Here is a 27,570-nt window from a genome sequence, read left to right on the forward strand (position 1 = left end):
CAGCCAGGCTGCGGGTCATACGTTGGTTTGCGTGCAGCCAGCAGCAACAGCCTGGTTGATCAGGCTCTGATCCACCAGGAGGCCTGGTCACAGACTGGGCCGCGGGGGCGTTGACCCCCGGAACTCTCTCCAGGTAAACTCTAGGCACAGTGAAGAGGTGTCTCCTTAAAGTACTACACCGGAAGAGAATTAATTTGGAAGAATTCCGTGCAGTGTTAGTGGAGGCGGAAAATCGTATAAATAATAGGCCTCTCTTGTACACGAGTGATACACCTGATGCAGATGTATTAACACCTTCTCACCTAATATGTGGAAGGAAATTGGAAGCTGCTCCTGTCTATAGAGATAATCCGGAAGAAAATGATGAAGATTACAATGATGCAACAGTGTTGTGTGATAAATTTAAAATGTTAAATAAAGTAATTGATCATTGGTCTAATGTGTGGCGTAAGGAATATCTTCTTACTCTACGTGAACACTTTTATGGTGCGACAGAGGCAGTAAATCGACAGAACATTCAACCAGGTGACATTGTGTTGATTGATACTGAACAACATCGAACATTGTGGCCTCTGGGCAAAGTATTGATATTGTACCCAGATGCACAAGGTGTTGTCAGGAATGTCAAAGTGTTGTGTCGTGGCCAGGAAAGTTTACGCACAATTAATAAATTGATTCCCTTGGAATTAGGTGTTCAATCAAACGTAAATGAAAATCTGAGGGAAAGTGACACGAGTGATATGGAAGATAATGCTGATCAAGTGATGCCGGAAAATGAAATCGTAGTAAGACCTACTAGGAGAACAGCCACTCAAGCCAGAACCGGCTGGAATCGTCTCCTAAAGGAAGGAGTAATTTGAGTCGTTTAGCAACGAACTCCGCCCGGCCGCAGTGTGGAAAATACTGTATATATTTTCCAGAAATACAGTAGTTATATGTAAATAGATGGCCATACTGTATTTAATAATATTTATGTCATAGAAAATGGGAAACTGGGCCTGTGTCTGCGCAGAAGACACTTGCCATTGTTTGTTTGAACTGAAGTAACAAACATTAGTGAATGTGAAGAATTTCCGTGCTCTAGAGGTTAAAATTGGGTTGACACCTCTCAAATAGGAGGCGAAATTGTTGGATGTGCATTCCTGCATAACCTTAACCTTGAGTATCAGGCGACAGGACAGGACAACTCCAGGAACCTCAGATAAGCTATCTAATTTATGTTTAAATTCTGGCCAGTAAATTTTTCATAAATGTAGGCAAAAGGGGGGGTCCTGTACATGACACATTAATCTCCAGTCAAATTGGTGAGTGTTATGATTTTAAGATATTCTCTTTCTGTTATGTAAAGGTGTGTATATACATATATATATATATATATATATATATATATATATATATATATATATATATATATATATATATTATATATATATATATATATATATATATATATCATTTATTAATTTTAATATACAGTCCACAAACTTATATATTTACCAGAATTCCTGGTGTATGTACATTTTATTTGTAATTAATAGATCCAGAGCAACTTGTGGATATGACAGTGGTAGGTATCGAAGGGGGACATTTTTTTGCGACCTAGGTGTCCCAGATTCCTACTTGTCTAACTGATAAATAATAATTATCTTTGTTCATTTACTGTTATGTACATAATGATACATTCAGATAAATGTAATTTTCCACAGTATTTTTGGAGAATATACAATATTTTCCACAGTATGGTTTGTTTGCAATTGTGTCATTACGGTGTCGTGAGACATAGTGACACATATTGTACGTCTCGTATCTTTAAACCTATAGCGAATAAGCTTTTTTCGATGTGATATTTGGACTCAGGACATGAAAATACATATGAATTAACTAATCTCACTTAACAGCATACAACTTTTCAAAAATTGTTGACCAATGTTATCAACAACCTAAATTTCAGCACCCATATCCAGCATATAACCAAAAAAGTATCCAAAACGGTTGGGATCCTCTCCAAGATACAATACTACGTGCCGCAAAATGCCCTTCTCACACTATACCACTCACTTATTTATCCATACCTCACCTATGCTATCTATGCTTGGAGTTCAACTGCAGCAACACATCTAAAGCCAATAATAACCCAACAAAAAGCTGCAGTAAGAATAATCACTAAATCCCATCCCTGGCAACACCCCCCCCCACTCTTCATAGACCTAAACTTACTTCCTGTTCAGTACATCCACACTTACTACTGTGCAATCTACATCTACAGGACCTTAAATTCAAATATTAACCTTGACCTAAAACGCTTTCTTGATAGTTGCGACAGAACCCACAGGCATAACACCAGACACAAACATCTCTATGACATTCCCCGTGTCCGACTAAACCTTTACAAAAATTCAATGTATGTCAAAGGCCCTAAAATCTGGAACACCCTACCTGAGAACTCTAGAACTGCAGACACATTCATCACCTTCAAAACTACCATTAGAAAACATCTTATCTCCCTGATACACCCTGTCAACTAATTACACGAATACCACCTGGTGGTTAACACTTACACTCACTCACCCATTTGACCATAAACAGAAATATCAATCTCAATCTCAAAATAATGAATCTTAACTAGTCATAAGTTGGCCTGTGATACTCCAATACTGAAACTATGTATAGTGCCAAAACAAAAGCATTCACATTGCTAAACTCACAACTAGTATTTAGTCACTTAGCCATAATACCAACTTACCTCATAATTTTGTAATATTTTAAACTTAAGATTTAATTTAAGTCTGCCCGAAATGCCTAGCCATGTTTGGGTGTTCTAGTGGTACACTCTGTAATTATTATTTTACTACATGTAAACCACGCAATAACCAAATTCTGTAAACTCAGCATTGTAATCCTTATAGAGAATAAACTTTGAATTTGAATTTGAATTTGAATTTGACAGTGTCACTCATCATTAAGGCTTCACTAATAAGGTTCATACCATCCTCGGACACCATCAACCTTTAATACCCAACAATAACAATGGTTCTACCAGGATCTTCGGCATCTTAGTTTTTATCATTTTCTGCTAGATAAAGGGAGGCAGAACTCGGTACAAATTAAGTTCAAGTTGTCCTTGATAGCGCCAACACCATGGATGAAGACGCCTTCAACTTGCAGTGTAGCGAGGAAGAAATTGAAAAGGAATTTACGAATACTGTGTATGGTAAGTGTCCAGTGTATGTGGATGATATTGTTATACACAATGTACATCCTGGGAGCTTAAGTCTGCCTTTGACACTTGTTCCAGTCACACACATAGTCATTGAAAAGCCTAGTATAGGTGTAATTTGTGTCGGCAAAACTATTGTATACCAGGCCTCATGGTGGAACAGGGCCTGATCAACCAGGCTGTTACTGTTGGCCACACGTAAACTGACGTATGAACCACAGCCCGGCTGATCAGGTATTGACTTAAGGGGCCTGTTCAAAGCCTTCTTGAAGATATATAGGGGTCTATTGGTAATCCCCCTGATGTATGCTGGGAGGCAGTTGAACAGTCTTGGGCCCCTGACACTTATTCTCCTGTCTCTTCCCCTCAAGGAAGGTTCCTTGATGTTGGTGAGGGGCTCTTGATTTAGGGAATTGGATCTGTGCTCCAGTTCCCCGAATTAAGCCTGAATGCCTTCCACATCCCCCCCCCAGGCGCTATATAATCCTCCGGGTTTAGCGCTTCCCCCTTGATTATAATAATAATAATAATAATCTCCTGTCTCTTATCGTGCTAGTGGCACCCCTACTTTTCATTGGGGGGATGTTGCATCACCTGCCAAGTCTTTTGCTTTCATAGGGAGTGATTTACATGTGCAAATTTGGTACTAATTCCTTGAGGATTTTCCAATTGTATACAATCACGTATCTCTCCACCTGCGTTCCAGGGAGTACAGGTTGAGAAACTTCAACCGCTCCCAGTAATTTAGGTGTTTTATCATACTTATGTTTTCCGTGAACGTTCTCTGTACATTTTCTGGGTCAGCAATTTCACCTGCCTTGAAAGGTGCTGTTAGTGTGCAGCAATATTCCTGCCTAGATAGAACAAGCGAGGGAGAGAAAGGAGAGAAAACTCCAAGTTAAGCACCAAAGCACCAAGTGCACTGTTACCACTCATGTCTACCCTGGAGGATGCCATTGCATCATCCACCCCCGTCACCACTGCCTGGGACAACAAAACAACAACAACAACCATGGCAGACGACCCCAAGCCGTTCTCAGGATTCAGCCAACATTCATTCTCGCCCACTCCTCACCTTGTAGCTGACAGCACCCCATCAACCATGGCAAACACACAAGACCTCTTCACCCCAACCAACGGCACTGAAGCTTACCAACATCCCCAGGTATGGCACCGGTGCACAGTCCTCTTCAACAACACACCATTCGGAAGTGTTTACAAGAAAATTATACCCTCAAACTACAAAATGAAACCTAAGAAAAAAGGACTACAGACTTAGAATGCTCTAGTAACCCATAATTCAAGGATCATTGAACTGGAGACAAAACTAACAAACATGACAACAAAGACTGAACAACACACACATACAAACAGCTCTCATTAGCGACACTAAACAACTAGCTTCACTAACAACTAAGTTATTAGAGGCTGAATGAGACTGGAGGACAAACTTGGACTCTCAGTGAAGGGAATGCCTACAGTATCAAAGGGACATTCTGGAACAAGATAAATTGCAAGATGCTGTTATTTTAAACAGTCCCACCTTACCAACAAACACAAACCAGGACAACTGCACAAAATGCTCTTCAGCTAATCAGAGACAAGATGCAGATTAACATGGAAGCTGCCCATATCAAGGAGGCTCGACTGCTAGGCAGACCAGTTCAAAAACAAAAGTGTGATGCCAAGATTTCACTCACTTGGCCGAAAAAAGGACCTTATAGGTTCTTTCATCCAGGCGAATTATGGAGTGTTTGTTAATGAATGTTTAACAAGAAAGCAACAAAACCTACTATACAGACTTTGTAAACTCAAAAATGAAAATAGTGATAGAATCAAAAAATGTTTCACTCGTGATGGCACAGTTATAGTGAAACGGTCGAACATGGGTCGAGGATATGAAATAACAAATGAACATAACCTATTCAGGTTCCCCCAAATTGCTGGACTGACTGAGTCTGGTTATTTTAATAATTTCATTGATATCAGCCATGTATAGTGCAACATGTATAGTGTAAATTGCCCCACTTTTTATTGCTGAACATATAGTGCCTTAATTCAATTCCATGTCTTTTTTTTATTATCTCCTGCCTTGGTAACAATATTATCAGTTAAAAGATTATGTTGAAAATTATTGTGCACTCATTTGTCTAGCAAAAAAGGGTATACAGTAGGGCCCCACTTATATGGCAGGTTAGGTTACAGGCTACTGCCGGAAAGCAGACATCGCTGGAAAGCAGAACTCCATTTTTTCCACTTACAAATGCATATAAATGTGAGATAACAAGTTTACACCAACATATATTAATTTAGCATTAGAATTAGGCATTAAAAACAATAAAAAGTAAAGTACATACACAGTACACTCATTACATACCTTAAAATATTTGTAGTCTTAATGTAGGGTGAGAGGTGAGTTTTATTTGTAGGAAGTCAGGCTTGGGAGGTATGGTAGCCAGCCAGGTCAGTCCACCCCACCCACATGTAATATACTAAGACATTTAATTAACCCTTTGACTGTCGTGGCCGTATATATACGTCTTACGAGGTACCGTGTTTGACGTATATATACTCATAAATTCTAGCGGCTTCAAATCAAGCAGGAGAAAGCTGGTAGGCCCACATGTGAGAGAATGGGTCTGTGTGGTCAGTGTGCACCATATAAAAAAAATCCTGGAGCATGCAGTGCATAATGAGAAAAAAAAACTCCGACCATTTTTTAATTAAAATGCCGGCTTTGTGGTCTATTTTCGTATAGTATTTATGGTTGTATTCTCGTTTTCTTGGTCTCATTTGATAGAATGGAAAACATATTATAGAAATAGGGCGATTTTGATTGATTTTACTATAAAAAGAACCTGGAAATGGAGCTCAAAGTAGGGGAAATGTTTGATTTTTGCTGATGTTCAAAAGTAAACAAATTATGTCATTGTCCAATAAATGTCCAACTAGCCATTCTAATATGCAGTCATGAATGGGTTGATGTTATTTATACAATTATTACAGTATTGCAGTAGTCTGCATAATAGTAAATCTATTTTTTGTTTGAATAAAAATTCAAAATAGAAAGCAAGAGTAATATCAGAGGGGCCTGGAGACATGACTGATGAACAAAGAAAATGTTATTTTAGAGCCAGGAATGTCTGCATTGTTCATTCTGGACCTTATTTTGAAATTGTCATATTTTTTAATTTTCATGAAATTGGCCAAATTGCAAATTTCTGACCACGTTATTGGGTAGTTGAAATTGGTAAATGGGCAGTTTCTTGTACTCAGTCGATAGAAAAAATGGAGTTCTAAAGAAATAGCTATGAGTTTGGTCGACTGGAACAATGGAATTTGCCGAAAATAGGGCTCAAAGTGGGCGAAATCGCCGGTTTGTAAATATCGCTGAGAGCGTAATTCTGTCACTTTTCCATCAAATTTCGTTTTTTTGGTGTCATTACAATCGGGAAAAGATTCTCTATCATTTCATAAGAAAAAAGAATTTTTTTTTTTTTTTAATTTTGTAACACCAGGAGACACCTCAGGATTAGGGGTTGCGACAGTCAAGGGGTTAAAGCACCCCAGACAATAAAATATGTATACAGTACATTCATTAATTACCTTATAATATTTGTAATCTTAATGTAGGGTGAGAGGTGAGTTTTCTTTGTAGGAAGTCAGGTTTGGGAAGTATGGTAGCCAGCCAGGGCAGCCCTCCCTACCCCACCCCACCCACACGTAATGTAAACAAACCAGGCAAATGCATCTGGTATTCACTCATACACTTTTTGTATTATACAGGTACCATCCGACTTATGACTGAGCTTCGTTCCGACAAACCGGTTGTAAGTCAAAATGGACGTAAGTCAAACCTTACTACTGAATATCAACATCACATTTTTGTAATGACTTTATTTTATTGTTTTATTTTGGTATTTCATTTTATACTTTACTTTTTATGCTGTTAGTACTGTATTTTATACTGTAAGGTTCAAGGTTCAGGATGAACACTATGTACAACACAAACACTTGTTTATTTCCCAGAAATTTGACATAGAAAACATGGTCGTAAGTCGAATGGTCGTATGTCGAGCAGGTCGTAAGTCGGATGGTAGGTGTACCATAAATAAGTAAGTAATAATGTGTCCTGCTGTGGACATAGAGACAATGTTTGTAAATAATTTCGCCTGTTTGCGAAGTGTTAAGCATTTCAAATCTCTTTCGTTGTCCACAGCATGTGGCAGGATTCGATGAAATAACTTTAAAATGAGCTTGGTGCCTGGGGGTATGGGAAACATCTCTTAACTTCGGCTAAGTGCCCATATTTTTCGCAGGTCTAGTCTTGTGGTAAAGTACTGTGGACTCTGTTACAGAGTTAGCAAGTTCGAGTCCTGCTGTTGACGTAGAGACAATGTTTGTTGAGTAAGTAATAAGTTTATTCAGGTATTCACAAACACAGTTATACATAGATTATCATACATAGCAGCATATGTGCAGAGAACCTAGGATAACCCAAAAAAAGTCAAAGTGACTTATTTCCATACAAACACTTTACATTGTGTACAAGTTGTCTCCACGTTGATACAGTAGAATAAATAAAGAGAAACACTCCTATTCTTATGTAACACCATTTTTAGAAGAAATGATGCTCTCAGTGAAGGCATATAGAAATAAGTCACTTTGTTTGTCTTTTTTGGGTTATCCTAGGTTCTATACACATATGCTGCTATGTATGATAATCTATGTAACTGTATTTGTGAATATCTGAATGAACTTATTTACATACGAAAGGAAATATTTTCTAGTTACCCCCAGTAATATTATAGTGTACACATTTTCTCTGATGATGGACTACAAGCCGCCTGGCTACCACAAGTCCTACAAGTCGCCTGGCTACTACACCTCATATTTATGTTAATTTATTCTACTGTGGGATGTATTTATTGTTATATGTTATGTAGCATGTTTATTATATAATTTTGAAAAAAACATCATAGCTGGATTAATTTTAATGTCTGTATTAACGTAATATAGGACATTTAATACGCCCAAGAGATATGTGTTATTAATATAGTGTCAAGAGTAGAGAGAGACTTAGTGAATGTAATGTGTACCTGCACAGTGTGTAAGTATACAGTAGGGTCCTGCTTTACGGCATTTCGCCTTATGGTGTTCTGCTAATTCAGCGATTTCCAATTATGATCAAAATTTGCTATACGGCAAGCGGTATTTCAAATACGGTGCACCCCACCCGCTTTGTTTACATTCTCCATGAGTACATATCTCTATTGTGTGTGGAAATTTTCCAGAATTTCAAGTGTTTTAAAGTTATTGCATATTTTATATGTACTCTGATAATTATACTTATGTGTACCTGTACCTAAATATATTTACACACTCTGCTGGCATGCAGGTACACATTAAAATCACTGAGTCTCTCTCTGCTCTTGAAGACACCATAATAATAATACATGTAATCTCTTGGGTGCATTAAATGTCGTATATTACACTAATACAGTGTATAGACATTTCTATTAATCCACCTATGATATTTCTTCAAAATTATATAATAAACACACTACATAACATATAAATATGATACAGTAGGGTGCCGCTTTTTGGTATTTCGCCTTACGGTGTTCCACTAATACGGCAATCTCAAATTATGACCAAAACTTTCTATACGGCAAGCCATCTTTCAAATACGGCGCGGGCCACCCAGTTTATTTACATTCTTCATGAGTACATCTCTCTCTTATGTAATAATTATCACTCTTGGGCACATTAAATGTCTAATTTTACATCAGTATAGACATTTTCATTAATTCATCTATGATATTTTCTTCAAAATTATGCACCTACCATCCGACTTACGACCGAGTTTGGTTCCGAGAAACCGGTCGTAAGTTGAACTTTACTACTGAATATCAACAAAACATTTTTGTATTGACTTTATTTTATTGTTTTATTTTGGTATTTCATGTTTTACTTTACTTTTTATGTTGTTAGTACTGTATTTTATACTGTAAGGTTTAGGATAAACACTGTGTACAACACAAATAGTTGTTTATTTCCCAGAAATTTGGCATAAAAAACATGGTCGTAAGTCGAGCAGGTTGTAAGTCGGATGGTAGGTGTATAAGAAACACATTACATATCACATAAACATCCTGTTTATATGCTATGGAGGTGTGGTTGCCGGGTGAGGGAAAATATTCCATAATACTAATAATAATCACCCTTGGGCACATTAAATGTCTTATTTTACATCAATATAGACATTTTCATTAATCCATCTATGATATTTTCTTCAATATTATATAAGAAACACGTTACATAGCAAATAAACATACTGTTTATATGCTATGGAGGTGGTGTTGCCGGGTGGAGGGAAAACATTACTTAATACTGTACTAATAATAATCACTTGGGCACATCTAAATGTCTTATTTTACATTAATATAGACATTTTCATTAATCCAGCTATGATATTTTCTTCAAAATTATATAAGAAACATGTTACATAGCATATAAACATTTTACGTTTAAATACTATGGAGGTGTGGTAGCCGGGCAGAGGGAAAACAATACGTCACTTCCCTTAATACATAACGCTTTTGTTTACAATTCTCGGCTTAAATTATTCACTTCTTCTCCATTTGTTTATGATGGCATCTAAAGGTAGTTGTTAGAAATGATTAAACTCGGTGAACGTGGTATGTCGATGGTAATAATATGGCTCTGGGCTGCTAAGTAGGTAGGTGTATATAGCTATGTAGGTAGGTGTAGGTATGTAGCCCAGGTGGACTACATATACCTACATTATTATAATAATAATAATAATAGGTAGGTAGACGGCAACCACCCAGGGAAGTACTACCCTCCTGCCAGATGACTGTGAAACAGAAACCTGTAACTGTTTTACATGATGGTAGGATTGCTGGTGTCTTTTTCTGTCTTATAAACACGCTAGATAACAGGGATATCTTGCTACTCCTACTTACAGTTTGGTCACACTTCACAGACAAGCACATGCATATATATATATACATACATCTAGGCTTTTTTCTCCTTTTTCTAAATAGCTCTTGTTCTTCTTTATTTCTTCTATTGTCCATGGGGAAGTGGAAAAGAATCTTTCCTCCGTAAGCCATGCGTGTCGTATGAGGCAACTAAAATGCCGGGAGCAATGGGCTAGTAACCCCTTCTCCTGTAAACATTTACTAAAAAAGAGAAGAAGAAAAACTTTATAAAACTGGGATGCTTGAATGTGCGTGGATGTAGTGCAGATGACAAGAAACAGATGATTGCTGATGTTATGAATGAAAAGAAGTTGGATGTCCTGGCCCTAAGCGAAACAAAGCTGAAGGGGGTAGGGGAGTTTCGGTGGGGAGAAATAAATGGGATTAAATCTGGAGTATCTGAGAGAGTTAGAGTTAAGGAAGGGGTAGCAGTAATGTTGAAGGATCAGTTATGGAAGGAGAAAAGAGAATATGAACGTGAAAATTCAAGGATTATGTGGATTAGAGTAAAGGTTGGATGCGAAAAGTGGGTCATAATAAGCGTGTATGCACCTGGAGAAGAGAGGAATGTAGAGGAGAGAGAGAGAGATTTTGGGAGATGTTAAGTGAATGTATAGGAACCTTCGAACCAAGTGAGAGAGTAATTGTGGTAGGGGACCTGAATGCTAAAGTAGGAGAAACTTTTAGAGAGGGTGTGGTAGGTAAGTTTGGGGTGCCAGGTGTAAATGATAATGGGAGCCCTTTGATTGAACTTTGTATAGAAAGGGGTTTAGTTATAGGTAATACATATTTTAAGAAAAAGAGGATAAATAAGTATACAAGATATGATGTAGGGCAAAATGACAGTAGTTTGTTGGATTATGTATTGGTGGATAAAAGACTGTTGAGTAGACTTCAGGATGTACATGTTTATAGAGGGGCCACAGATATATCAGATCACTTTTTAGTTGTAGCTACACTGACAGTAAAAGGTAGATGGAATACAAGGAGAATAGAAGCCTCAGGTAAGAGAGAGGTGAAGGTTTATAAACTAAATGAGGAGGCAGTTAGGGTAAGATATAAACAACTATTGGAGGATAGATGGGCTAATGAGAGCATAGGCAATGGGGTCGAAGAGGTATGGGGTAGGTTTAAAAATGTAGTGTTAGAGTGTTCAGCAGAAGTTTGTGGTAACATGAAGGTGGGTGCGGGAGGGAAGAGGAGCGATTGGTGGAATGATGATGTAAAGAGAGTAGTAAGGGAGAAAAAATTAGCATATGAGAAGTTTTTACAAAGTAGAAGTGATGCAAGGAGGGAAGAGTATATGGAGAAAAAGAGAGAGGTTAAGAGAGTGGTGAAGCAGTGTAAAAATAGAGCAAATGAGAGAGTGGGTGAGATGTTATCAACAAATTTTGTTGAAAATAAGAAAAAGTTTTGGAGTGAGATTAACAAGTTAAGGAAGCCTAGAGAACAAATGGATTTGTCAGTTAAAAATAGGAGAGGAGAGTTATTAAATGGAGAGCTAGAGGTATTGGGAAGATGGAGGGAATATTTTGAGGAATTGTTGAATGTTGATGAAGATAGGGAAGCTGTGATTTCATGTATAGGGCAAGGAGGAATAACATCTTGTAGGAGTGAGGAAGAGCCAGTTGTGAGTGTGGGGGAAGTTCGTGAGGCAGTAGGTAGAATGAAAGGGGGTAAGGCAGCTGGGATAAAGATAGAAATGTTAAAAGCAGGTGGGGATATAGTTTTGGAGTGGTTGGTGCTATTATTTAATAAATGTATGGAAGAAGGTAAGGTACCTAGGGATTGGCAGAGAGCATGCATAGTTCCTTTGTATAAAGGCAAAGGGGACAAAAGAGAGTGCAAAAATTTTAGGGGGATAAGTCTGTTGAGTATACCTGGTAAAGTGTATGGTAGAGTTGTTATTGAAAGAATTAAGAGTAAGACAGAGAATAGGATAGCAGATGAACAAGGAGGCTTTAGGAAAGGTAGGGGGTGTGTGGACCAGGTGTTTACAGTGAAACATATAAGTGAACAGTATTTAGATATGGCTAAAGAGGTTTTTGTGGCATTTATGGATTTGGAAAAGGTGTATGACAGGGTGGATAGTGGAACAATGTGGCAGATGTTGCAGATGTATGGTATAGGAGGTAGGTTACTGAAAGCAGTGAAGAGTTTTTATGAGGATAGTGATGCTCAAGTTAGAGTGTGTAGGAAAGAGGGAGATTATTTCCCAGTAAAAGTAGGCCTTAGACAAGGATTTGTGATGTCACCGTGGTTGTTCAATATACACCTACCATCCGACTTACGACCTGCTCGACTTAAGACCACTCGACTTACGACCGTGTTTTTTATGCCAAATTTCTGGGAAATAAACAACTATTTGTGTTGTACACAGTGTTTATCCTAAACCTTACAGTATAAAATACAGTACCAACAGCATAAAAAGTAAAGTAAAACATGAAATACCAAAATAAAGCAATAAAATAAAGCCATTACAAAAATGTTTTGTTGATATTCAGTAGTAAAGTTCAACTTACGACCATTTCGACTTACGACCGGTTTCTTGGAACCGAACTCGGTCGTAAGTCGGATGGTAGGTGTATTTATAGATGGGGTTGTAAGAGAAGTAAATGCAAGGGTCTTGGCAAGAGGTGTGGAGTTAAAAGATAAAGAATCACACATAAAGTGGGAGTTGTCACAGTTGCTCTTTGCTGATGACACTGTGCTCATGGGTGATTCTGAAGAGAAGTTGCAGAGGTTGGTGGATGAATTTGGTAGGGTGTGTAAAAGAAGAAAATTGAAAGTGAATACAGGAAAGAGTAAGGTTATGAGGATAACAAAAAGACTAGGTGATGAAAGATTGGATATCAGATTGGAGGGAGAGAGTATGGAGGAGGTGAATGTATTCAGATATTTGGGAGTGGATGTGTCAGCGGATGGGTCTATGAAAGGTGAGGTGAATCATAGAATTGATGAAGGGAAAAGGGTGAGCGGTGCACTTAGGAGTCTGTGTAGACAAAGAACTTTGTCCTTGGAAGCAAAGAGGGGAATGTAAGAGAGTATAGTTTTACCAATGCTCCTGTATGGGTGTGAAGCATGGGTGATGAATGTTGCAGTGAGGAGAAGGCTGGAGGCAGTGGAGATGTCATGTCTGAGAGCAATGTGTAGAGTGAATATAATGCAGAGAATTCATAGTTTGGAAGTTAGGAGGAGGTGCGGGATTGCCAAAACTGTTGTCCAGAGGGCTGAGGAAGGGTTGTTGAGGTGGTTTGGACATGTAGAAAGAATGGAGCGAAACAGAATGACTTCAAGAGTGTATCAGCCTGTAGTGGAAGGAAGGCGGGGTAGGGGTCGGTCTAGGAAAGGTTGGAGGGAGGGGGTAAAGGAGGTTTTGTGTGCGAGGGGCTTGGACTTCAAGCAGGCATGCGTGAGCGTGTTTGATAGGAGTGAATGGAGACAAATGGTTTTTAATACTCGACGTGCTGTTGGAGTGTGAACAAAGTAACATTTATGAAGGGATTCAGGGAAACCGGCAGGCCGGGCTTGAGTCCTGGAGATGGGAAGTACAGTGCCTGCATTTTGAAGGAGGGGTGTTAATGTTGCAGTTTAAAAACTGTAGTGTAAAGCACCCTTCTGGCAAGACAGTGATGGAGTGAATGATGGTGAAAGTTTTTCTTTTTCGGGCCACCCTGCCTTGGTGGGAATCGGCCAGTGTGTTAATAAAAAAAAAATAATAATATCTTTATTTATTACAAGTACATGTACATCGTATACAGGCCTAGCTGACATCAGTGACATACTGCTATATAGAAAGCCCCTTGTTATACTGAGCATTTTGGGCAAATTAGGTCAGTGTCCCAGGATGTGATCCACACCAGTTGACTAACACCCAGGTACCCATTTTACTGATGGGGAACATAGACAACAGGTGTAAAGAAACACACCCATTGTTTCTACTCTGGCTGGGATTCGATCCCAGGCCCTTGCTGTGTGAAGTGAGAGCATTAGCCACCAGGCCACCAGAGCCACTGATAATTACGTATATGTATGTGTACCTGTACCTAATTATGCCTTCGCTCAAGGTGTCATTTCTTCTAAGAATAATATTACATGAGAATGGGAGTGTTTCTCTTTATTTATTCTACTATATCAATGTGGAGACAACTTGTACACAATGTAAGGTGACCCAAACCAGACGTGTTTGCCTGGTTTGTTTACATTGTGTGGGTGGGGTTGGGAGGGCTGCCCTTTTTGGATACCCATACTTCCCAACCTGACCATACAAATAAAACTCACCTCTCACCCTACATTAAGACTACAAATATTTTAAGGTAATTAATGAGTGTACTGTATACGCATTTTATCACTCTGGGGAGCTTTAATTAAATATCATTTTACATTACATGTGGGTGGGGTGGGGAGTGCTTCCGTGGCTGGATTCCATACTTCCCAAACCTTATTTCCTACAAATAAAACTCGCCTCTCACCCTACATTAAGACTACAAATATTTTAAGGTAATTAATGAGTGTACAGGTCCTCCATCACAAATCCAGCATCATTGGGACCTGTAGTGAGCTGGATTACTGAGTTTGCCGAATTACAGTGTGGTTAGGTTAGAATACACTAAATAAAATTAACCAACTTGACTTGCACAGTTCATTGAACATCTGCAAAAATCGAACATTTCCGCTACTTTCAGCTCAATTTCAAGGTACTTTTCATCATGAAAGCATTCAAAATCATGTCTATTTCTGTAATATATCTTCCATTCTATCAAATGAGTCCAAAAAAATGAGAATACAACCATAAAAACCATACGAAAATATACTGCAAAGAGGCGGCTAATGGCTGAGAAGTTAACTCCCTTCTTTATCATCCGTCTTTTTTATTTTTGTTGTACATTAAGAAGCATCTTTCCATCATACATTGCCCAAGTTTCAATGAGATAGCCCAACAAACAACTGAGAAAAAGAAATATTTACCAAAAATCATATATGGCAAGCCCAAGCCAGGTACTGGAAATAAGTCACTGTCTGACTTTTCTGGGTTATCCTAGGTTCTCTATACATACGCTGCTATGTATGATAATCTATGTAACTGTATTTGTGTATACCTGAATAAACTTATTTACTTCTAGTCTGACAACTGAGTACAAGAAACCACCCATTCACTTATTTCAACTACCCAATAAAGTGGTCAGAAATTGGCAATTTGGCCAATTTCACACAAATTTCAACAGATGCCAATTTCAAAATAGGATCCAGAATAAACAATGCAGACATTCCTGGCACTAAAATAACATTTTCTGTTCATTAGTCACGGCTACATGTCCCTCTTATATTACTCTTGCTTTTCATTTGGTAGTTTTATTCACAAAAAAATAGAAGATTTACTGTTATGCAGACTGCTGCATTATTGTAATAATTGTATAAGTAGTGTCAACCCATTCTTGACTCCGTACTGGAATTTGGATTGGCAGGCGGACAGGTATTGGACGGTGACGTCATTTGTTTACTCTTGAGCTTTGCTAAAGAAAAGAACATTTTCGCTACTGTGAGCGCAATTTCAAGGTACTTTTCTTCATGAAAGCAATCAAAATCATATCTATTTCTGTAATATATCTTTCATTCTATCAAATGAGACCGAAAAAATGAGAATATAACCATAACAACCATACAAACATATACCGCTAAGCGGCCGCTAATGGCTAAGAAGTGAACTCCGCTATTTATAGTTTAATTTCTTTCATTTTTGGTGTACGTGAAGAAGTATCTTTCCATCATACATTGCCCAAATTTGAATAACATAACCCAACAAACAACAGAGAAAATAATATAATAATAATAATAATAATAATAATAATAATAATTTTTTTTTTATTATTATTATTATCACACTGGCCGATTCCCACCAAGGCAGGGTGGCCCGAAAAAGAAAAACTTTCACCATCATTCACTCCATCACTGTCTTGCCAGAAGGGTGCTTTACACTACAGTTTTTAAACTGCAACATTAACACCCCTCCTTCAGAGTGCAGGCACTGTACTTCCCATCTCCAGGACTCAAGTCCGGCCTGCCGGTTTCCCTGAATCCCTTCATAAATGTTACTTTGCTCACACTCCAACAGCACGTCAAGTATTAAAAACCATTTGTCTCCATTCACTCCTATCAAACACGCTCACGCATGCCTGCTGGAAGTCCAAGCCCCTCGCACACAAAACCTCCTTTACCCCCTCCCTCCAACCCTTCCTAGGCCGACCCCTACCCCGCCTTCCTTCCACTACAGACTGATACACTCTTGAAGTTATTCTGTTTCGCTCCATTCTCTCTACATGTCCGAACCACCTCAACAACCCTTCCTCAGCCCTCTGGACAACAGTTTTGGTAATCCCGCACCTCCTCCTAACTTCCAAACTACGAATTCTCTGCATTATATTCACACCACACATTGCCCTCAGACATGACATCTCCACTGCCTCCAGCCTTCTCCTCGCTGCAACATTCATCACCCATACTTCACACCCATATAAGAGCGTTGGTAAAACTATACTCTCATACATTCCCCTCTTTGCCTCCAAGGACAAAGTTCTCTGTCTCCACAGACTCCTAAGTGCACCACTCACTCTTTTTCCCTCATCAATTCTATGATTCACCTCATCTTTCATAGACCCATCCGCTGACACGTCCACTCCCAAATATCTGAATACGTTCACCTCCTCCATACTCTCTCCCTCCAATCTGATATTCAATCTTTCATCACCTAATCTTTTTGTTATCCTCATAACCTTACTCTTTCCTGTATTCAACTTTAATTTTCTTCTTTTGCACACCCTACCAAATTCATCCACCAATCTCTGCAGCTTCTCTTCAGAATCTCCCAAGAGCACAGTGTCATCAGCAAAGAGCAGCTGTGACAACTCCCACCCTGTGTGTGATTCTTTATCTTTTAACTCCACGCCTCTTGCCAAGACCCTCGCATTTACTTCTCTTACAACCCCATCTATAAATATATTAAACAACCACGGTGACATCACACATCCTTGTCTAAGGCCTACTTTTACTGGGAAAAAATTTCCCTCTTTTCTACATACTCTAACTTGAGCCTCACTATCCTCGTAAAAACTCTTCACTGCTTTCAGTAACCTACCTCCTACACCATACACTTGCAACATCTGCCACATTGCCCCCCTATCCACCCTGTCATATGCCTTTTCCAAATCCATAAATGCCACAAAGACCTCTTTAGCCTTATCTAAATACTGTTCACTTATATGTTTCACTGTAAACACCTGGTCCACACACCCCCTACCTTTCCTAAAGCCTCCTTGTTCATCTGCTATCCTATTCTCCGTCTTACTCTTAATTCTTTCAATTATAACTCTACCATACACTTTACCAGGTACACTCAACAGACTTATCCCCCTATAATTTTTGCACTCTCTTTTATCCCCTTTGCCTTTATACAAAGGAACTATGCATGCTCTCTGCCAATCCCTAGGTACCTTACCCTCTTCCATACATTTATTAAATAATTGCACCAACCACTCCAAAACTATATCCCCACCTGCTTTTAACATTTCTATCTTTATCCCATCAATCCCGGCTGCCTTACCCCCTTTCATTTTACCTACTGCCTCACGAACTTCCCCCACACTCACAACTGGCTCTTCCTCACTCCTACAAGATGTTATTCCTCCTTGCCCTATACACGAAATCACAGCTTCCCTATCTTCATCAACATTTAACAATTCCTCAAAATATTCCCTCCATCTTCCCAATACCTCTAACTCTCCATTTAATAACTCTCCTCTCCTATTTTTAACTGACAAATCCATTTGTTCTCTAGACTTCCTTAACTTGTTAATCTCACTCCAAAACTTTTTCTTATTTTCAACAAAATTTGTTGATAACAGCTCACCCACTCTCTCATTTGCTCTCTTTTTACATTGCTTCACCACTCTCTTAACCTCTCTCTTTTTCTCCATATACTCTTCCCTCCTTGCATCACTTCTACTTTGTAAAAACTTCTCATATGCTAACTTTTTCTCCCTTACTACTCTCTTTACATCATCATTCCACCAATCGCTCCTCTTCCCTCCTGCACCCACTTTCCTGTAACCACAAACTTCTGCTGAACACTCTAACACTACATTTTTAAACCTACCCCATTCCTCTTCGACCCCATTGCCTATGCTCTCATTAGCCCATAATAATAATAATAATAATAATATCTTTATTTACTACACGTACATGTACAAGGTATACAGGCCTAGCTGACATCAGTGACATACTACTATATAGAAAGCTGCTTGTTATGCAGAGTATTTCAAGAAAATTAGGTCAGTGTCCCAGGATAACACCCACACTAGTCGGCTAACACCCAGGTACCCATTTACTGATGGGTAAACAAAGACAACAGGTGTAAAGAAACACACCTAATGTTTCTACCCTGGCTGGGAATCGAGTATTTACCAAAATCATACAGGTATATGGCTAACCTAAGCCAGGTACTAGAAATAAGCCACGTTGACTTTTTTTGGGTTATCCTAGGTTCTCTACACATATGCTGCTATGTGTGATAATCAATAGAGAGAAAATAACTTTGTTGTTTCATGTTTATGGTGGAGCACGAGTGTATATCACAGTTAGTCCTGTGCTACACTCTGTTTTCTCTAATAGTATAAGCCACCAAGACAGGGATAGGAGAATGGTATTTCTATACCATATCCTCTTCATACCTCTGTCGAACTGCTCGGTATTATGCCAAATATTATTTATTCTGGAGTATTTAACATGTTTTATGTTATATACAGTGGACCCCCGGTTAACGATTTTAATCCGTGCAAGAGGGGTAATTGTTATGCGAAATAATCGTTATGTAAATGAATTTTCCCCATAAGAAATAATGGAAATAAAATTAATCCGTGCAAGACACCCAAAAGTATGAAAAAAAATTTTTTTTACCACATGAAATATTAATTTTAATACACACAAACTGAAAAAGGCATGCACACTTACATGACACTTACTTTTATTGAAGATCTGGTGATGATTGATGGGATGGGAGGAGGGGAGAGCATTATCTTCTTACTGTTTAGAAGGGGAATCCCCTTCCATTAGGACTTGAGGTAGCAAGTCCTTTTCTGGGGTTACTTCCCTTCTTCTTTTAATGCCACTAGGGCCAGCTTCAGAGTCACTGGACTTCTTTCGCACAAGATATCTGTCCAAGATATCTGACCACTACGACAAGGTCCTAAATGCACTAGAAGACAAAAAGAATGCAGATGTAATATATACAGACTTTGCAAAAGCCTTCGACAAGTGTGACCATGGCGTAATAGCGCACAAAATGCGTGCTAAAGGAATAACAGGAAAAGTCGGTCGATGGATCTATAATTTCCTCACTAACAGAACACAGAGAGTAGTCGTCAACAGAGTAAAGTCCGAGGCAGCTACGGTGAAAAGCTCTGTTCCACAAGGCACAGTACTCGCTCCCATCTTGTTCCTCATCCTTATATCCGACATAGACAAGGATGTCAGCCACAGCACCGTGTCTTCCTTTGCAGATGACACCCGAATCTGCATGACAGTGTCTTCCATTGCAGACACTGCAAAGCTCCAGGCAGACATCAACCAAATCTTTCAGTGGGCTGCAGAAAACAATATGAAGTTCAACGATGAGAAATTTCAATTACTCAGATATGGTAAACATGAGGAAATTAAATCTTCATCAGAGTACAAAACAAATTCTGGCCACAAAATAGAGCGAAACACCAACGTCAAAGACCTGGGAGTGATCATGTCGGAGGATCTCACCTTCAAGGACCATAACACTGTATCAATCGCATCTGCTAGAAAAATGACAGGATGGATAATGAGAACCTTCAAAACTAGGGAGGCCAAGCCCATGATGACACTCTTCAGGTCACTTGTTCTATCTAGGCTGGAATATTGCTGCACACTAACAGCACCTTTCAAGGCAGGTGAAATTGCCGACCTAGAAAATGTACAGAGAACTTTCACGGCGCGCATAACGGAGATAAAACACCTCAATTATTGGGAGCGCTTGAGGTTCCTAAACCTGTATTCCCTGGAACGCAGGAGGGAGAGATACATGATTATATACACCTGGAAAATCCTAGAGGGACTAGTACCGAACTTGCACACGAAAATCACCCAGTACGAAAGCAAAAGACTTGGCAGACGATGCACCATCCCCCCAATGAAAAGCAGGGGTGTCACTAGCACGTTAAGAGACCATACAATAAGTGTCAGGGGCCCGAGACTGTTCAACTGCCTCCCAGCACACATAAGGGGGATTACCAACAGACCCCTGGCAGTCTTCAAGCTGGCACTGGACAAGCACCTAAAGTCAGTTCCGGATCAGCCGGGCTGTGGCTCGTATGTTGGTTTGCGTGCAGCCAGCAGCAACAGCCTGGCTGATCAGGCTCTGATCCACCAGGAGGCCTGGTCTCAGACCGGGCCGCGGGGGCGTTGACCCCCGGAACTCTCTCCAGGTAAACTCCAGGTAATAGTGGCCTGTACCTCTCGTTCCTTTATCACTTCCCTAAAGTGTTTCACAACATTGTCAGTGTACAGGTTGCCAACACGGCTTGCAATAGCTGTGTGAGGGTGATTTTCATCCATGAAGGTTTGCACTTCAAGCCACTTTGCACAGATTTCCTTTATCTTTGTAGTAGGCAACTTCTTCAATTTCTCTCTCCCCTCCTCTGAACCAGTTTCCCCAGGTCTGGCCTCTTGCTCTTGAAGTTGATCTATCAGCTCATCAGTGGTTAGTTCTTCATTGTCCTCCTCCACCAACTCTTCCACATCCTCCCCACTAACCTCCAACCCCAAGGACTTTCCCAATGCCACAATGGATTCCTCAACTGGCATAATCCTCTCAGGGTTAGCCTCAAACCCTTCAAAATCCCTTTTGTCTACACATTCTGGCCACAGTTTCTTCCAAGCAGAGTTCAAGGTCCTCTTAGTCACTTCCTCCCAAGCCTTACCTATAAGGTTTACACAATTGAGGATATTAAAGTGATCTCTCCAAAACTCTCTTAGAGTCAGTTGAGTTTCTGAGGTCATTACAAAGCACCTTTCAAACAGAGCTTTTGTGTACAGTTTCTTGAAGTTGGAAATAACCTGCTGGTCCATGGGCTGCAGGAGAGGAGTGGTATTAGGAGGCAAAAACTTCACCTTAATGAAGCTCATGTCCCCATAAAGTCGCTCTGCCACGTCTGTAGGATGACCAGGGGCATTGTCTAACACCAGGAGGCACTTAAGTTCTAATTTCTTTTCAGTTAGGTAATCTTTCACATTGGGGGCAAATGCATGGTGTAACCAGTTATAGAAAAATTCCCTAGTGACCCATGCCTTACTGTTTGCCCTCCACAGCACACACAAATTATCCTTGAGGACATTCTTTTGCCTGAACGCTCTGGGAGTTTCAGAGTGATACACTAATAAAGGCTTCACTTTGCAATCACCAGTAGCATTGGCACACATGAGAAGAGTAAGCCTGTCTTTCATAGGCTTATGTCCTGGGAGTGCCTTTTCCTCCTGAGTAATGTAGGTCCTGCTTGGCATTTTCTTCCAGAACAGGCCTGTTTCATCACAATTAAACACTTGTTCAGGTTTCAGTCCTTCAGTTTCTATGTACTCCTTGAATTCCTGCACATATTTTTCAGCCGCTTTGTGGTCCGAACTGGCAGCCTCACCATGCCTTATCACACTATGGATGCCACTATGCTTCTTAAATCTCTCAGACCAACCTTTGCTGGCCTTAAATTCACTCACATCATCACTAGTTGCAGGCATTTTTTTAATTAAATCCTCATGCAACTTCCTAGCCTTTTCACATATGATCGCTTGAGAGACGCTATCTCCTGCTAGCTGTTTTTCATTTATCCACACCAATAAGAGTCTCTCAACATCTTCCATCACTTGCGATCTTTGTTTCGAAAACACAGTTAAACCTTTGGCAAGAACAGCTTCCTTGATTGTCTTTTTGGTGCCCACAATAGTAGCGATGGTTGATTGGGGTTTCTTGTACAACTTGACTAGGTCGGCGATACGCACTCCACTTTCATACTTATCAATGATCTCTTTCTTCATTTCAATGGGAATTCTTACCCTTATTGGTGTACGGTTGGCACTAGAAGCTTTCTTGGGGCCCATGGTCACTTATTTTCCAGAAACAGCACCGAAAACACTGTAATAATACGAAATATTCCGAGTGTATGCTTGGATGTTACCGCGGAGGCTGGCTGGTAAACAATGGCATGGGCGGCACATGTGAGGCTGGCTGAGGGCACACATTGGACGCGTCTCGGACGAAAATCGGTGAGCGGGTTTTTAATCGGTATGCGCGGCAAAAATTTTGCGATTAAAGTAAGCGGTATGCGAAATAATCGCTATGTGATGCCATCGTTATGCGGGGGTCCACTGTATATTGTTTCTTATGTCATATTAGATCAATTGTGATAGGCAAATAAGCTGTAGTGTTGATATTAGCATAATAATAAAGCATATTCTCCTGCTTCATGAGACTGAGCTCATGACAACCGACAGTGGCTTCAAAGCCACCATATCTTTAATGGATAATGTACTGTGTAGCTGCTTTACATAATGAGAAGCATTTCTTTTATTCATTGGAACCATGGCTAGGGCTAAAAGTAAGCAGGTTAAAACAATAAATGGAGAAAAAGAAATTGGAATGACTTGTGCAGCAAGTAGCGCCACCAAACAGTACCAGCAGGTTGGTGTAGCGATCCTGGAAATTTGAAATTATGCTAGCCAAAATTAGTGCCGAATAACTGAAGGAACCGAATAACTGATTGCCGGATTTGTGATGGCGGACCTGTACTGTATATGCATTTTATCGCTCTGGGGAGCTTTAATTAAATATCGTATTACATTACATGTGGATGGGGTAGGGAGGGCTGCCCTGGCTGGCCACCATACTTCCCAAACTTGACTTCCTACAAATAAAACTTACCTCTCACCCTACATTAAGACTACAAATATTTTAAGGTAATTAGTGAATGTACTGTATGTGTATTTTATCGCTCTGGGGAGCTTTAATTAAATGTAGTATATTGTGTGTGGGTGGGGTGGGCTGAGCTGGCTGGCTACCAAACTTTCCAAAACTGACTTCCTACAAATAAAACTCACCTCTCACCCTACATTAAGACTACAAATATTTTAAGGTAATTAATGGGTGTACTGTGTGTGTATTTTACTTTTTATTGTTTTTAATGCCTAGTTCTATTGCTAACATAATATATGTTAATGTAAACTTGTCACCTGGCATTTACTTGCATTTATAAGTGGAAAAAATGGTGTTCTGCTTTCCAGCGATGTCTGCTTTCTGGCAGTAGTCTGGAACCTAACCTGCCGAATAAGTGGGGCCCTACTGTACCTACATCCATAGTATAAAAATTGACATATATATAAGATTTGTTTACCAAGCGGTTGGTTGGAGGGTCTGAAGAATTACATTTTCTCTTTGATATACCTTTGAAGAGTTTCGAGAGTTCATATATTTATATGTCTGGTGCTGCCTGGTCAACGAGGATGTTGCTGCTGGAGGCCCGCTGCTTTACATATCCATCACAGCCTGGTTGATCTGGCACCTGGTGAAGATACTTGTCTGGTTTCCTCTTGAAGGCTACTACACTTGTTCCAGCAGTGTTTCTGATATCTTCTGGTAAGATGTTGGAAAGTCTGGGACCCTGGATGTTGATACAGTGTTCCCTTATTGTCCCCACCGCACCCCTGCTCCTCACTGGGTTTATTTTACACTTCCTCCCATATCTCTCACTCCAGTATGTTGTTATGGCAGTGTGCAGATTTGGGACCAAGCCCTCGAGTATCTTCTAGGTATATATTATCATGTACCTCTCTCTCCTCTGCTCCAATGAGTACATGTTCAAGACTTGCAGGCATTCCCAGTAGTTTAGGTGCTTTACTGTCTCATCGTGAGCCGTAAACAATTTCTGTATTTGTTCCAGCTCCGATATTTCTCCTGCCTTGAACGGGGCCGTCAGCACTGAGCAATATTCTAAGTGATGGAGCGCTAGCGATTTGAAGAGTGTCACCATCAGCATTATTTCCCTTGTTTTGAAAGTTCTCAACACCCACCCCGTCATCTTCCTGGCTGTCGTGATCTTTGTCTTGTTATGGTCTTTAAAAGAAAGGTCCGCTGACATAATTATTCCTAGGTCTTTTACGTGTTCCTTTCGTTCTATTTGGTGACCCTCTTGAGTTTTGTATATAGTGCTCCTTTTGAGTTCTTCATTCTTTCCATACCTAAGCAGCTGGAACTTATCACCATTGAACGTCATGTTGTTCTCCACTGCCCACTGGAAAACCCTGTTTATGTCTTCCTGTACTTTTTCAGTGTCCTCTACTGTACTGACTTTCATGCTTATTTTAGTGTCATCTGCAAATGATGATACAAAAGTGTGCTGGGTGTTTTTGTCTATGTCTGCTATGAGGATGAGGAACAGCAGAGGTGCCAGGACAGTGCCTTGGGGCACTGAGCATTTGACCTCGCTGATGCTGGATCTTGCCTTGTTCACTACTACTTTTTGTGTTGTGTGTGTTAGGAAACTGAAAATCCATCTGCCTACCTTCCCCGTAAGGCCCATGGCCTTCATTTTGTGCGCTATCACTCCACGATCGCATTTGTCAAATGCCTTTGCAAAATCTGTGTAAATCACATCTGCGTTTTGGTCATCTTCCAGTGCCTCCATAATTCTGTCATAATGGTTCAGCAGCTGTGACAGACATGATCGTCCTGCTCTAAAACCATGCTGGTTTAGGTTATGTTGATTGTGCTAGTCCATGAAATTTGTAACCTGCCGTCTCATCACTCTTTCGAAGATTTTTATGATGTGAGTGGTTAGGGCTACTGGTCTGTAATTTTTAGCTAGTGCTCTACTACCTTCCTTGTGCAAAGGAGCTATGTCTGCACTCTTTAACCCATAAACGGTCCAAACGTATACAGTAGGGCCCCACTTATACGGCAGGTTAGGTTCCAGGCTACCGCCGTAAAGTGGAAATCGCCGTAAAGTGGAACACCCTTTTTTCCCCCTTATAAATGCATACAAATACTAGATAACAAGTTTACACTAACAAATATTAAGTGAGCAATAGAACTAGGCATCAAAAAACAATAAAAAAGTACAATACACACACAGTGCACTCATTACTTACCTTAAAATATTTATAGTCTTAATCTAGGGTGAGACAAGTAGTATTTATTGTAAGAAATCAAGTGTGGTATGTATGGTAGTCAGCCAGGCTACCATACCAGACCACCCCACCTACACATAATATTCCAGTTCAGAAGTAAACAAATCATGCTAAGCATCCAATACACATCAACTGGTGAGTCTGATATTCTTTCACTAGTGCGCTGATATTATTTATACCATTTCTACACTAATGCAGTAGTCTGCATAACAGCAAATCTTCTATTTTTTGTGAGAATAATAATTCAAAGTGGAAAGCAAAAGAATGTAAGAGGGGCGTGGGGGCATGACTAATGAACAGAGGAAATGTTATTTTAGTGCCAGGAATGTCTTTCTTGTTTATTCTGGACCCTATTTGGAAATTGGCATCTTTTGAAATTTGTGTGAAATTGGCAGAATTGCTAAATTCTGACCACTGTATTGGATAGTTGAAATCGGTAAATGGGTGGTTTTTTGTGCTCATTCGATAGAAAAAGTGGAGTTCCAGCAAAATAGTTATAATTTTTGTCGACTAGTACACTGGAATTGGCCAAAAATAGGGCTCAAAGTGGGCAAAAATCACCGCTGCGTAAACATTGTCGAGACTTCTAACTTCGCGAGAGCATAATTCCGTAAGTTTTCCATCAAATTTCATACCTTTGGTGTCATTATGATTGGGAAAAGGTTCTCTGTCTTTTCATAAGAAAAAATATTTTTTTTTTTTTGAAAATTTGTCGACCCTAAGAACAAGTCTCGGAGTGGGCCTGGCGACCCTGAAAGGGTTAATACTGCTTTTAGATAATTCTTGGATATCTGCACAAGGGGCGTGAAACCAATTTTCACAAAACTGGCAAGTAATCCATGTGGAAGCCCGTTTGTTTGATTTACTGCAGACTACACAGATCTTCATACTGTGATTTGAATGGTTGGTTTACTGTAATTCTACTAGTAACCCCTTGAATATTCTACTAATAACCTCCTTAAAGTGAAGATCTGGCTAGTTGTATTTCTATTTCTAACTGTAATTGTATATTAGGACAGCTTACCGGTGTACGTTTCTGTTTTATATTTATTGTTTGTATTTGATAAGGGCACCTAAAACCCTGTCTGTTTACAGTCTGCTTTATTGTCCAACGAATCCATTTGAAACTGGTCAAGGGTGCGGAACGAGTCAGATTTGATCAGTTGGTCACTTATTTAAAACATATCTGGTTGGTGATTTGGGCTAACACATGAAGGAACTACTGGAAATTATTTAACCGAGTAATGTGTGATATCAGCAACACTTCTGCAAGCGGCAGGACTCCATGTTGCCGTCACATGAGCATCCAGTGCCTCACAGTGCGTCACAAGTACTATCACCAATCATTGCAACACTCTTTAACAAATCCATTGAATCCTCCACCTTCCCTACAGTTCTCAAAATAGCAAGGGTCACCCCGATCCATAAAGGAGGAGACCAAACAGAGTTGAATAACTATAGGCCAATATCCAATTTACACCCTCTCTCAAAAATCTTCGAAAAATTAATTCATAAACGAATCTACTCCTACCTCATCTCCCAAAACATTCTCAACCCCTGCCAATTTGGATTCAGGCCTAATAAAAATACTAATGATGCTATTATACACATGCTAGAACATATATACACTGCAATAGAGAAAAAAGAAGTCCCACTGGGGATCTTCATTGACTTACGTAAAGCTTTTGATACAGTTGACCATGACTTGCTCCACGTAAAATTGTCACACTATGGTATTAGAGGGCACTCCCTCAACTACCTCAAGTCTTACCTCAGCAACAGAAGCCAATATGTGTACGCAAATGGGGCAAGCTCTTCCGCTCAACCAATTACAGTTGGTGTCCCACAGGGAAGTGTCCTTGGCCCTCTTCTCTTTCTCCTATACATAAATGACCTACCAAATGCTTCGCAATTACTCAAACCCACACTTTATGCAGATGACACTACATATGTCTTCTCTCACCCGAGCCCAGTCACGCTAGCCAATACTGTAAACACCGAATTACAGAAAATATCTACCTGGATGAGGACTAACAAACTTATACTAAACATTGACAAAACCTACTTCATTCAGTTTGGTAACAGAGCTACAGATGT

The 27,570-nt window shown here is 39.7% G+C and overlaps 1 protein-coding gene across 2 annotated transcripts in view; it reads left to right on the forward strand.

Annotated features, from left to right (window-relative positions):
• Positions 1-2,973: 2,973 nt before the first annotated feature.
• The window catches only part of Pa1 (PTIP associated 1), a 45,235-nt gene continuing 20,638 nt past the window's right edge, over positions 2,974-27,570 (forward strand). Inside the window, exons 1-2 of one of the 2 annotated variants that reach the window (XM_053776378.2) lie at positions 2,974-3,211; positions 7,004-7,063. In XM_053776378.2, coding sequence (XP_053632353.1) covers positions 3,139-3,211; positions 7,004-7,063 — 133 coding nt within the window. In that variant the 5' untranslated portion in view covers positions 2,974-3,138. The remainder of the gene's footprint in view (positions 3,212-7,003; positions 7,064-27,570) is intronic. The other variant, XM_053776379.2, reaches the window with a different exon arrangement.

This window comes from Cherax quadricarinatus, chromosome 13 (assembly GCF_038502225.1).
Source record: "Cherax quadricarinatus isolate ZL_2023a chromosome 13, ASM3850222v1, whole genome shotgun sequence".
In the NCBI taxonomy this organism is placed as follows: Eukaryota; Metazoa; Arthropoda; class Malacostraca; order Decapoda; family Parastacidae; genus Cherax; species Cherax quadricarinatus.